This window comes from Setaria italica, chromosome IV (assembly GCF_000263155.2).
Source record: "Setaria italica strain Yugu1 chromosome IV, Setaria_italica_v2.0, whole genome shotgun sequence".
Taxonomy (NCBI): domain Eukaryota; kingdom Viridiplantae; phylum Streptophyta; class Magnoliopsida; order Poales; family Poaceae; genus Setaria; species Setaria italica.
The window spans coordinates 1,019,564-1,032,155 of NC_028453.1; the positions used below are offsets into that span (position 1 = coordinate 1,019,564).

Sequence of the window (12,592 nt, forward strand, 5' to 3'; positions counted from 1 at the left end):
AAGATGACCGAAAATATCTCTTTTTAAATTGGAGTCCTCATGACTCAAGCCTGCCGCGGTTTAAATCTAGCCATCTGGCATTATCTATTTATATTTACGCTTACACTCATATAGCTATGCTTCTGCTCCTAAAATAGTTCTATGGTTTAGTCTGAACATGAGCCTAAAATATCGTCTTATTTTTGCGTGGATAGAAAAAATGTCAGATGGCTTAGCATATTTTCATTTTTCTTAGAACAAAACAAATAACAAAATAGCAATTTTCTTACATCATTTCCAATTCCCAAATGAACCTTAACAAGTTTTTTTATAAAAAAAATCAGAGTAGAATCTGTGGATCCAGAGCGTAAGTGAGGCATCTTGCTCGCGTGTCCGGGTGCTGCCGTTGGTATACGAAGAAATGGGCTGGACCTTTCCACGTTAGCAAGGATACAGACGCTACCCGCAACTCCAACTGATACTCCGGGTCACGCCATCATGGGGCCCACCTGCACGAGACCCACATTTGCGGGGTGGGTACGATGCTAGGTCCGTCGCCCATATCCTCTTCCAGGGCCGACCACACTGTTCTTCTAGGAAGCGGTTTCGCATTTCGCTCCGCGCACGCAAGCAATCCGCACACGGCGAGTTGGACTCCAACATTCTTTAGGTTAGAGCTTCTGCTTTCTTGTTGCGGAAGCCGGTGGGGCCCAGCAGGGCTGGTTGAGTTTGACTGCCCTTTGCATTGTTTTTCTGCTAGGCTGGTGACCGGTGTAGTGTGCGGTTTTGCCTTCGGCTCAGCAGCTGCATGGTTACTGGACCTTGCCAGTGGAAGCATGATTCGGATCGCCAGATAATCTTAACATGAAGAATGACCAAAGCAGCAATTGTGATCCGTATGATCATTGTGTTCATGACTACTATTCGGTGTGTTTTCATGAATATTTTAAGCGGAGACTAAAGTTCTTACTTCTTAGTGCCGTTCTTAGTGCCGAGGCAGTGTCTATCTCAAGTTCGCTTTTTTAAGTTGTTTTTATTGGTTAACACAATGTAAGACCAGAAAGAGAGAAAAGAAAATCCAGCATGTTCCTGTTGGCTGTTGCCCATTGTGTTGTGAGCCAAGCCAAAGGCATCCTCAGTATCAGAATTGCCAGTAACGTGTGGGGTTTGCCATTTGGTTGTGTAAAAGAGACGTCCTTCGCCTGGAAGCATTAGGTGACGAGGATGCTAGTCATTGGCCAGTCATCCATCCCCCCTGCTGCAACTGCAAGTGAGATTCTTCTCGTGATCTTCTGCTTCGAAAATTCAGCCCAGCTTTTTATTTGTAGGATTGAAAACATGAGGATTGCAGGTATGGGAAGTCAAAAAACGAGTTTCGGGCTTAAGCTAAATGAGTATGCTTTTTATATATATAATATTTGTAATAGTAAATAAAATAAAGTGCTTACTCGAAAGTACCTATCGGTGGTTAACCACCGAATCTTTACTGAATTTACCGATGTTTGAAAGGTGGCTTCTGAGCCATAGGATTTGAAACTGAAGGATTCTGAATCACAGGATTGACCCATTTGCTCATCTTCTTCTTTAGTGTACAACTGCACAGGCAACCTCAGCAATTGGAGAAAATGTAATGCATAGTATATTAGCTGGAAATGAATCATCAGCTCCCTCGCCACCACCAGTAGCTCGAATCAGCAGCAGGTTTTTGAAAAAAAGAAAAGAATCGATCAGTGCTAGTTGGTATAATACAGACAGGTATCCCGTACCGTACATATATACGTATATTCTCCAGTTTCTTTCGTTTTCCTTTTTCCATCTCATTTCTTCATCCACCGTGCGCAAATGCATGCACAAGGCAAGCCACCTAGTATTCAATTTGCGGATGGGATGATCACCTCCCCTTCATGTCGGCAAGCTGCTGGAAGAGCTCCCCTGCGGCGGTGGTGGAGGTGTCTGGCACGGAGGTGACGCCGCCGCCGCCGCCTCCGCCGCCGACCGCGGAGCCGACGGATCCCTCGCCGTCGCCCTGCATGTCGCCATCCTGCTGCGCGCCCTCCGGCGGGTTGGCATCCTGCAGCTGCAGCGCGTACTCGAGGTTCCACAGCACGTCGCCCATGGAGATGCGGTCGCTCCCGAACTCGGCGAGGCACTTCTCCGCCGTCTCGGCGAACTTGTTGAGCGACTCCTGGTTGACGGTGCCGGCGAGCTTGGGGTCCATGATCTTCTCGATGAGCCCCTTCCGCTTCCACTGCATCCCCCACTCGGCGAGGCTGACCTGCTCCCTCGGCAGCTGCGGGTCGATCGGCGGCCGCGCGCACAGCGCCTCCAGCAGCACCACCCCGAAGGAGTACACGTCCGACTTGTCCGTCAGCTGCTGGCACCGGAAGTACTCCGGGTCGAGGTACCCGAAGCTCCCCTTCACGGCGGTGCTGACGTGGAGCTGGTTCATCCCGGGCCCGTCCTTGGACAACCCGAAGTCGGACACCTTGGCGACGAAGTTGTCGTCGAGGAGGATGTTGGTGGTCTTGACGTCGCGGTGGATGATCCCCTGCGCCGTGCCGGTGTGGAGGTAGTGGAGCCCCCTGGCGGCGCCGATGCAGATCTCCAGCCTCTGCTTCCACGGCAGAGCGGGTACACCTTCCTTGCCGCCGTAGATGTGGTCCCGGAACACGCCGTTGTGCATGTACTCGTAGACGAGGATCATCTCCGAGTTCTCGTCGCAGTAGCCGATGAGGGACACCAGGTGCCGGTGCCGCAGCTTGGACAGCATCTGGATCTCCGTGTTGAACTCGTTGATGCCCTGCTCCGACTCCGCGCTCCCGCGCTTCACCGCCACCTTGGTGCCGTCGTCGATCTCGCCCACGTACACGTTCCCGAACCCGCCCACGCCGATGATGGCCTTCTCGTCGAAGTTCTGGGTCGCCGCCTGGATCTCCGCGAACGTGAAGAACCTGCCGAGGCCCATGGTGGAGGAGAACGTGTTGCCGCTCTTGTGGGACCCGTACCCGCCCTTGCTCGTCGTGAAGGACTGCCCCGTGTGGATGGGGAGCAGCCACGACGAGAAGCTGTTCCGGCGCTCCCAGTCCTGGGGCCGCTTGTACCACTTCACCACCATGGCGCCCAGCCCGGCGAACGCGCCGAACATCATGGCGAACCCCACCGCCGCCACCGCCTTCCGGCTGCCGCTGCCGTCGTCGGCCTTCCGGCCGTCGACGCCGAACTCGCCGTCCAGGGCGCCGACCGAGTTGCTCACCTTGAGCACCTCGATGCCGTTGAGCAGCGCGTCGATGCGGCCCGTGTCCTGCCCCATGGGGCCCACCTGGACGGTCAGCTTGTCCGTCGCCACCGACTGGTTCACCACGAAGTCCTTGTAGTAGGGCGCCGCCAGCTCGCCGCCGGTCACCGTCGACAGGTCGAGCCCGGACACGGCCTTGCGGCCGTTGATGTACACGTCGAAATAGAGGTCATTGGTGGACTTGCTGACGATGTCGGCGAAGAAGAGGCGGACGAGGTAGTCGAAGGACGCGTCCACGTCCACCTTCCACGTCAGGTTGAAGTTGGGGTTACCCACGTCGGCGTCCGCCATCTTGGCGGCGCTGGCGTACACCGCCGTCGGCGCGACGAGCCTGGACGTGCCGTCGGGGAACTTGATGGTGCTGGTGGGGACCGACACGTCCTTGACGGCCTCCTTGGACTGCACGTACGGCGTGTCGGGGTCCCACTGCCGGCCCAGCGTGTCGTTCGCGGGGCCGATGGCCGGGCCGCCGACGTTGAGCCGGTACAGCACCTGGTACGCGTCGTGCGAGAGGCCGCTGGTCTCGCCGAGCGGCGCGATGGCGAGCGCCGTGTCGGTGATGATCTCGTCGGGGGCGTTGACGACCTCAATGGCGTTGACGAAGGCGGCGGAGCCCGTGAGAGGCTGGAACTTGACGGCGAGGCGGTTCTCGGTGGCGTTGACGAGGTACTCTTTCAGGACGGGCTTGTTCTCCGGGGTGAAGCTGTGGAGCAGGACGTTGTCATCGGTGACGACGCTGAAGGTGGCGGAGGCGAGGTCGACGTCGCCGCCCTTGAGCGGGAAGAGGTAGATGCGGATGAAGTGCCAGCCGGGGACGGCGAGCGGGAAGCTGTAGACGGCCTCCTCCTTGAACACACGCGCCGTGGAGTACACCGGCGAGGGCACGTCGGCCTTGTCGTCGGCAACGCGGATGGCATCCTTGGCGGACAGCAGGTGGTTGGCCTGTGCGTCGGTCTTGTACGACTTGCCGCCCGCCGTCAGGGGAGCCGTCCCGCCGCAGTCGATCAGGAAGCTGTCCTTGGGCGTGAAGCTCGACGGCGTCGGCGGCGTCTGCGCGCCGCTGTCCGTCACGGGCCGGCCCTGCCCGGACACCGCCGCCACCGCCGCCAGCGCGGCCAGCAGCGCCAGCGGGAGCGCCCCGCGGCGCATCGTGGCCGGGCTACTTACTACTACGGCGCGACCAGGAGCACCAGAACGTGGGACGCAGCAGCCGCCGTCACTACGTGCGTGCCCCCGGCGACGACGCTGACGGCCACCGGGACGGTGCGGTGATGGAGGAGGAGGAAGGAGGAGGGGGTGGGGCGGTTATTGGCGGGGCCCTCTCACCCTCTCTCTGGTTGGTGGGCCCAATCGGAGGAGAGGGAGGGGAGGGGCGTGAAATGGCGGGTTATGGTGGCCACCGGCGTGCCAAGTTTAAGCAAGCCGCGCGCTATGTTTGGCGACGGCGACCCGGTCAACCACCGAGCCGCGCGCTCCACCGCCGGCGGCATGCAGCGGCGTGCCAGCCTGTCAGCTGCCGGAACCAGGGGAGCGCGCTGCCTATTATTGGATTGCATGGTTTCCCTGCTGCTTCTGCCTCTGCCCCCTCAATGTTGGACGGCAGCTGCTATGTACACAATTCCTGGCTCTGGTTTGTCAGTGCTCAAATTTTTTTGGAAGGGAATTGTCAGTGCTCAATTGATCATCACTCAAGTAAAAAATTTTGTTCGGACATAATGTGAGATTCTTTTAGTAGAAGTTTAGAACCCCATGGCAGTTTCTGAACGATGCTCGACGAGCACTCTTCTCAAACGAGGGACTGTCTATATATCTCAGAATCAAGTGAAATCAACGCCCGGGCGCTCACCATTTTTCCCCGGCGTGGCGGCGTCCGATCAAGATCCAATGGACGATGTACATTTTCTACCTATCAACGGAAATGAGCTATTCAGATTCAGTAGTTTGCACGCCATGTAATCACCTATTTTGAAAAGTGCCTCTATTTTTATTTTAGTTTTTTAGGGTCACGAAGATTATTCACGCCCCCCCATTGGACCACCCTCCTTCTAATGACTATTCTTCTAAGTGAGTGAAGCTTGGGAGGCTTGTCGAAGCCAAAATTTTTCCAATCCTAAACCCTAATCCCCGTTGGAGCGCAAATTCTCCGATCCCTTATCCTAATCCTCATTGGAGACACTCGTCATAGCCGGCAGGGAAGAAGACACCGTGTCATCTTTGGTTTAAACTTTAAGAGTAAAATATATGAATGGTCACTGTAATTGTTAGTTGGTCATTTGTACTTAGAAAAATTGTAAATCATGGTCGCTGAGGTTGCTTGACTCGATCTATACGGTCATTAGCTCTCAAGCCATACGTATTTGAATGACATGGCGTTCAACATAGCCTAATGAAGTTTTTCTTTTTTGCAAAAAAGCACACGAATAGTTATGAATTGCTCCCTCCGATTCGACAAATAATAAAGCGTCAAAATGCCGGATAAGAAGGCCTCCCTGTCCACGCTCCGCCACACACCGCGCATGCCTGCAACCCTGTGTCACCGGACTTCGGCGACAGCACTTCGGCCAGCACAGCGCGCAGCCTTCCCTCGTTTCCACACCAGCTCAAACAAAGGGAAACAAACGAGACCTGCTGCAGCCGCCATTGTTGCCGCACTCCATGTCAACGCGCTAGAGCTCGATCTGGAGAGAGCGCGATTCAGTGCCGTGCCCATCTCCATCGCTGTGGAGCTCAATTCGGTGCCATGCCTATCTCCGCCGCTGTGGTCGTCGAGTGTGTTCGCACAGCCGGCAAGGGCATCGCTGCTGCGATGCTGCTGCGATTCTAGACGAGTGTGTTTGCACTCCGCCCACGGCGCTCGGCACCGCTCATGGTCCTCGACGTCTGGATCTGCATCTCGTAGCCCTGGAAGATCTTCTCTGGGTGATGCATCCCAATCATTAGTTCTCTGAATTGCGTTTAGAAGAACTGTTTTTTTTTTCAGTAGGAACAGACAACCCGGAGGTTATGTTTCCCTTTGTACATAGACATTTGAATGAATTCTGCCCCAAATAAATCAGCAGAGAAAAGGAGGATAAATGGAAAATACAAATGGAAAGTCTAATGGCCACGGTTTACACTTTTTTAAATACAATGGCCAAATTGAAACACGCTAACAATTACAATGGCCATCTGTGCATTTTACTCAAACTTTAAAGAAAAATCTAGTGTTCGTCTCCTTAAAATCAATCAAAGAAAAATCTAGTTCTCCCAATCATGAAATATTTTCTCAAGCAACGTGACATGGAGTAATTCCCTTTTATATGAAAATGTAAAGTAGAGCAAAAGGCCTTCCTCTTGCTAACAACAACCATCACTTCCACACATTAACACACATTCACACAGAGCACATACAGCACACAGCACTTCCGCTCGCCAAGCCAATCTTCGGTCTTCCTTTCTTGCAATTCCCATCGAAAATGCAAAAACTCAAATCATGATCAGCACTTCAGCAGTGGTTCCGACAAAGCCTGCGCTCCTGTTCTTCGCCATCTTCCAGAATCCAAGACTACTCCACATGCATACCTTTGTTCACCGAGACGAATCAATGGCGAAGGAAGCGTTCGAGGCCGACCTTGGACCCAATGGCCTTGAGGTCGGCCTGCACCTGCGCCCGGAACTCAGGGACGGTGAAGGGACGGTACCTGCTACCGTCGCAGCTGACGACGGCGTCGTCTCGCGGGAACGCGAAGTAGCAGAGCGACAGCCTCTCGTCGTCTCCCATGCTCGCCACCACCCGGTGCGGCACGCTCCGGTACGCGTCGGCGCTGATGGCCTTGGCCATGTCGCCCAGGTTGACCAGCAGCGCGCCGTCGTCGGGTACCCCCGGCGCGGCGAGGTCGCGCCACGCGCCGTCGTGGTGCACCTGCAGGCCGCCGCTGCCGCCGGAGGCGGCGTCCTGGTTGATGATGGAGAGCGTGGTGCTGTCGGTGTGGGCCTGGATCCCGTGGTGGCCTGGCTCCGGGCACCGCGGGTACCGGTGCACCCGCAGGTACCCGCCGTGCTCGTTGATGTAGCTCGCCGTCCGGTCCGCGTCGAGGCACAGCGCCTCGGCGATCGCGTCGAACAGCCTCCGCGCGACGCGCGCCATGTGGTCGGCGTACTCGGCCACGAGGTCCCCGAGCGCCGGGTCGTCGTCGGAGGGCGGCGGGGGGCCGACGGCGATGGGCCGCGGCTGGGCAAGGTGGACGTGGTAGCCCTCGATCCAGTTGACGTCCCTGGGGCGGACGCGCCGTGAGGGCTCCTCCGGCGTGCCCCAGAAGTAGCCGGGCTGGGCCTTCTTCTCCGGGAACGGCGTGCGGCCGAGCAGGTCGCGCGCCAGCGCGAAGAGGCGCGCGGTGAGGTCCGCGGGCACGCCGTGGTTGGCGAGGCGGAAGATGCCGAGGCCCCGGCACGCCGCGTCCAGCGCCGGCCCCGGCGCCTCCAGGTCCACCGTCGGGAGCTCGAGCGCCTCGCCTTGCGGAACCTCGGCGGCGGCCTGGTTCTCGTGCCCTCCGACGTCGTCCTCGTCCCCGATGAGAGGGAACGGCGGGCACGGCGTCTCCGATGATTCCACCGCCATCTCGATCGGTGTAGGCTGCTGAAGAGAGGGAGAGGGCAGCATGGTGTACTTATACAGGGAAGGTGCTGTGGCGGAGGTGAGGTGAGGTCGCTTGTTAGTCACAGTGTGAGCAGTGACACGTCTGTTGGTGCGTCTCTTTCGTCTCGTGTCGTATGCCATGTGATAGGTCGAGCTAGTTGCATGATGGCCAAAACGGGCGAGCGACATGATTTGTGGTGAACCACAACCACGGCATCATTTGTCGGGAACACCATCGGTTTTGAGACACGTGAGTAATTAAGCAACTACCACTTTTTTTTTGCGGTTGTCTCAAAAAACACCACTTATTTTTTTTCACCGGGCTACCTCCTGTATATCATCAAAAATCATATATGACATTACACGAGACAATCATTGAGATAGGTAACATGTATCAATGCACTTCTCTCAGAGAACACATGTATATAGACAGTCTCACTTTTTGCTTGATTTTAGAAAGTCTTTGGCGGCTATTTTTTTGTTTTTCTAATTGTCATTTCCCCTCTAGGTAACAACTAAAAAGTAGTTCATTCAGTTTCAAACACGAGATAGGCGAATTCAGACAACACAACAATTAAAATAAGGTGTTTCGCATTTCGGATTCCAATCTTTGTCTACATCAATGCGCACAAGTTAGGTTGGGTTGCTCCGCGGCACATCTAGCTGGTAGCGATTCATGATCTCTCACCTTTGAAAGTTTAACCAGTGACCACCCTAATTTTGGTGGTCAATAATTAAACAATTTAGGAAATAACTAGGAGGGGTCAATTCCTTAAGAAGAAGATTAGATTAAAGATTCTTAGAGCAACTCTAGCAATAGCCTCTACTTCATATCCTTATTTTATTAAGCATGGGTTGCCTTAACTTTCTAGGGTTTAATTTATCCCGCAACTCCAGCAATAGTCCCAACTTTAACGCCCCTACTTTCCTATGACACGTGGGACCCGTTCGTGAGTGAGTGACTCGTCCTTTTTTTTAATTCCCCTCCGACCTCTTCTCTCCCACGCTCCTCTCTTCCTCCAACTCGCGGCGGCGGCGCACCCGTGCCAAGGCCTCGCTCCCCCAGCTCGTGGCGGCAGCGCCGGATCGCCCCGAGCGGCGGGGGAGCCCGAGTTCCATGCGGCGGCGGCGGCGGCAGCTGGGGAGCTTGAGCTTCGAGTGGCGGCGGCCGAGGAGCCTGAGCTCCAGGCACAGCGGGGGACCTCCGGGCGGCGGCCACGATGGGGGACCTTCAGCCAGCTGCGGAGGGGGAGGTCCGGCGGGGGAGCTCCGGGAGGCCGAGGAGGGGGAGATCCGGTCGGTGATCGTGGCGGGGAAGCAAAGGGTGGCCATCCATCTCCACCCCAAGGTTCGTGCTCGAGCTCCCCCCTTTCGATTGAGCTCAGAGGTGTTTGGGATGGCGGCAGGTTTCGGCATGGAGGAGCTTGGGCGGTCGCGCGTGTTGGGCGGTCTTGGGTGTAACTTGGCCTTCGACTGCAGGCAGAGGAGCCGCCATGCTCGTTCAAGGCCTTGTTGGAGAGGAGCGGGGCAAGCGCAGCGGGCGAAATCGAGCCGGGAGGAGCAGAGCAAGGGCGGCGCTCGGTTCTTTCTCGGCGCGGGGAGCTCGCAACGGCCAACGACCGAAGAGGGGCCTCCCTACCCGCCCTGTGGGAGATGGGGTTGGGAGGAGAAAAGTAGGGGTGCTGGAGTGCGATTTTTTGAGTAGGAGCTCTTAGAAATTAAAAAAATATCGTGGCAAATAGTCTTATATATATACTTTATTTGGGGTTTACCATTTATGGGTAAGCCGCATTGAGCCATGATTACCACTTGGAGTATCTAACATAATATCTAGGTTTGGCGTTGGACAGTGGTCCATTCATTCGTACTCGTAGTCATCTATGGCTTCCTCGATGGAATCGAATCAATGGCGAAGGAAGCGCTCGAGGCCGACCTTGGACCCGGTGGCCTTGATGTCGGCCTGCACCTGCTCGCGGAACTCGGCGTAGGTGAAGGGCCTGTACCTGCTGCCGCCGGCGCAGGTGATGACGGCGTCGTCGCGCGGGAACGCGAAGTAGCACAGCGACAGCCTCTCCGCCGCCCGGCTGGCCGCCACCCGGTGCCGCACGCTCCGCCAGGCGTCGCCGCTGATCGCCCGCGCCATGTCGCCCAGGTTGACCAGCAGCGTGCCGGCGTCGCCGCGTCCCGCCGGCGCGACGTCGCGCCACGCGCCGTCGTGGAGCACCTGCAGGCCCCCGACGAGGTCCTGGTTGATGACGGAGAGCACGGAGCTGTCGGTGTGGGCCTCCATCCCAAGGTGCCCGGGCTCCGGGCAGGGAGGGTACCGGTACACCCGCAGGAACCCGTCGCGCTCGGCGAGGTAGGCCGACGACTGCTCACTGCCGAGGCCCAGCGCGGCGGCGAGGGCGTCGAACAGCGCCCGCGCCACCCGCGCCATGTGCGCGCCGTACTCGCGCGCGAGGTCCCGCAGCGCGGCGGCGAGGTCGTCGGAGGGCGGCGGGGCGGCGGCGGCGGTGACGGGCCGGTGCTGCTGCTGGCCCGCCAGCGCGACGTGGAAGCCCTCGACCCAGTTGACGTCGCGGACGCGGAGCGAGGAGAGCGCCGGCGTGCCCCAGAAGTAGCCGGGCTGGGCCTGCTTGTCGAGGAACGGCGCGCGGCCCAGGAGGTCCCGTGCCAGCGCGAAGAGGCGCGCCGAGAGGTCCCCCGGGACGCCGTGGTTGGCGAGCCGGAAGACGCCGAGGCGCCGGCACGCCGCCGCCAGCGCCTCCCCCGGCGCCTGCAGGTCCACCGTCGGGACCTCCAGCTCTCCTCCGTGCGGCACCTCCTGATGCTCGTGTTGCTCGTGATGTCCCTCCTCCGCCAGGAGAGGGAACGGCGGGCACGACGGATCCGCCATGGCCGCCGCCATCTCGATCGCGCCCTCCGTCGGTCTGACTACAACCTTCTCCGATCCTAGGCTGAAGCTTAACTGGACTCTCCAGGATCGATCGGTGGCGAGAGGAGAGGAGACAAGGAAGCTGCCGCAGAGCAGCAGAGGCAGGCAAGGATTCAGATGAGGAGAGGACGAGGTGGAGGCAATCAGCATCAGGCTACTTGTTGGAGCAGGGGCAGGTAGATCAGATCCGTCAGCTGGTGCACTCGCTTCTCTTCTCGTGGACTGATTGGTCATGTCATCACACTGGCGAGTCACGACAAGGATCGTCGGCCGGATTGTCCTATCTGCTACGCTGCAGCAAGTGCACTCTCACACACTTCATCAGTGTTGAGAAAACAGAGCATCAGCCCATCAGACCAATCTCTCTGCCGCTGAACTCAACTTTGCTGCACATCGATTGACTGAAAAAAAAAGGATTGGAACTTGGAATGAGTCAGGATTCTAACTGTATAAGCGAGCGGTTCAGCGAGAAGGTTTGATTGGAAATCGGCTATCGTCAGTCGTCACAAAGGCAAAACTACACAGTATTACTGAATCCATACAAACCGGTGTACTATTGCGGATGTAACAAGAAGTAAACACAAAGTCTGAAATAAATTACATTGGAAAAAAAGAACAAATATATGTAGTGTAGCTTCTACTATGGATTGGTGAAGATCAATTCATCCCTGCGTCTTCCAGCCTTAGCATCCGACCGGGAACCACCTCCTGCCTGTCCTGACGCGTTCCGCCTTCCTCTTCTCCTTCTGACATGCACATTTCGCCTCCTTCAGATTCTTCACCTTCAAAGATAAAAATTCAGATTTTGAACGTATTACATTTCAGATTCCACCTCAGGACCATTTTTTTTTTCAGAAAGCAGTACTCAGATTCTGTTAAAGGACAAAAAGCAATATCAATGGTGTCACGTTGGGTACGACGTCATTGACTCATTGCAACGGTGGGTGGAGCCCACCTTGTTCGTTGCGCTGGATTTGCTGCGGTGAAGCTGGCGCGCGCCCCTCTGCAGGATCTCCACGGCGCTCCAGCTCCCGTCCGCCGCCGCCGCCGCCGACTTGGTGGCTGGCGCGGACGACATCACCGCCGCCGCTGGGTCCCTGCAGGGCTCCAGCATCGGCGCGGTGTCGGACCACGCGGGGTCCTCGACTGCCGGCGGCGCCGCCACGGACGAGGAGCCCCCCATCATCCCCAGCTGGGCGGCGGCGGCGGCGGCGGCGTAGCCCCCGGCCTTGCCGCCGATGTCGAGGTCGAGCTCGCAGCTGAGCTGCCTGATGCGCGACTCGAGCAGGTTGAGGCGGTCCATGAGCGTGCCCCGCACCTGTACGTGCTGGTGCTGCAGCGCCGACGGCAGGGACTTGGTGTGGTGGTGGTGAACCTGGTGCGGTTGCGCACGGCGGCCGTCGTCGTCGGCGGCGGGGGCCGGGCGGCGCTGCTCCTCCAGCTGCCGCAACTGCACGCACGCCGGCACAGAACAGAGCATTCGTAAAGCAAGAGCAAGGCGATTATCGTGCATTGCATTCACCGTGAACGCGCAGTGCAAGTAGGACGACGAACCCGGAGGTCGATCTGGTCGAGGCGGCCGAGCAGGCTCTCGGGTGGCGGCGGGGCCTGCGCGGGGAGGCCGTAGCCGCTGATGAGGACGCGGCGCTCGGAGCCCACCAGCACGTCGGCCATGGCGGCTCTGCTCGCGGACGAGAGGGCAGGACTGACACTGCTAGTGTTGATCGCGATGTGCTGCGCGGCTACGTGGGAAGGAAGATGCGGCAAG

At 57.6% G+C, this 12,592-nt stretch overlaps 4 protein-coding genes across 4 annotated transcripts; all 4 read right to left on the bottom strand.

The window, feature by feature from the left end:
* Positions 1–1,870: 1,870 nt before the first annotated feature.
* Positions 1,871–4,423, bottom strand: LOC101782827 (probable receptor-like protein kinase At2g21480). Its single transcript, XM_004966548.1, has one exon. It carries the CDS (start codon positions 4,421–4,423, stop codon positions 1,871–1,873), a length of 2,553 nt encoding a protein of 850 aa, XP_004966605.1.
* A 1,926-nt stretch (positions 4,424–6,349) lies between these two features.
* Positions 6,350–8,869, bottom strand: LOC101774589 (gibberellin 2-beta-dioxygenase 8). Its single transcript, XM_004964330.3, has one exon. The coding sequence runs from the start codon at positions 8,076–8,078 to the stop codon at positions 6,855–6,857; it is 1,224 nt and encodes a 407-aa protein (XP_004964387.3). The 5' UTR covers positions 8,079–8,869; the 3' UTR covers positions 6,350–6,854.
* A 752-nt stretch (positions 8,870–9,621) lies between these two features.
* LOC101783231 (gibberellin 2-beta-dioxygenase 8) lies at positions 9,622–11,283 on the bottom strand. The gene has a single exon (XM_012845161.2). It carries the CDS (start codon positions 11,056–11,058, stop codon positions 9,793–9,795), a length of 1,266 nt encoding a protein of 421 aa, XP_012700615.2. The 5' UTR covers positions 11,059–11,283; the 3' UTR covers positions 9,622–9,792.
* Positions 11,284–11,355: 72 nt separating this feature from the next.
* LOC101774983 lies at positions 11,356–12,592 on the bottom strand. The gene is made up of 3 exons (XM_004964331.2): positions 12,379–12,592; positions 11,780–12,274; positions 11,356–11,606 (listed from the first exon to the last, which is right to left on the bottom strand). Exons 1-3 carry the CDS (start codon positions 12,496–12,498, stop codon positions 11,508–11,510), a joined length of 714 nt encoding a protein of 237 aa, XP_004964388.1. The 5' UTR covers positions 12,499–12,592; the 3' UTR covers positions 11,356–11,507.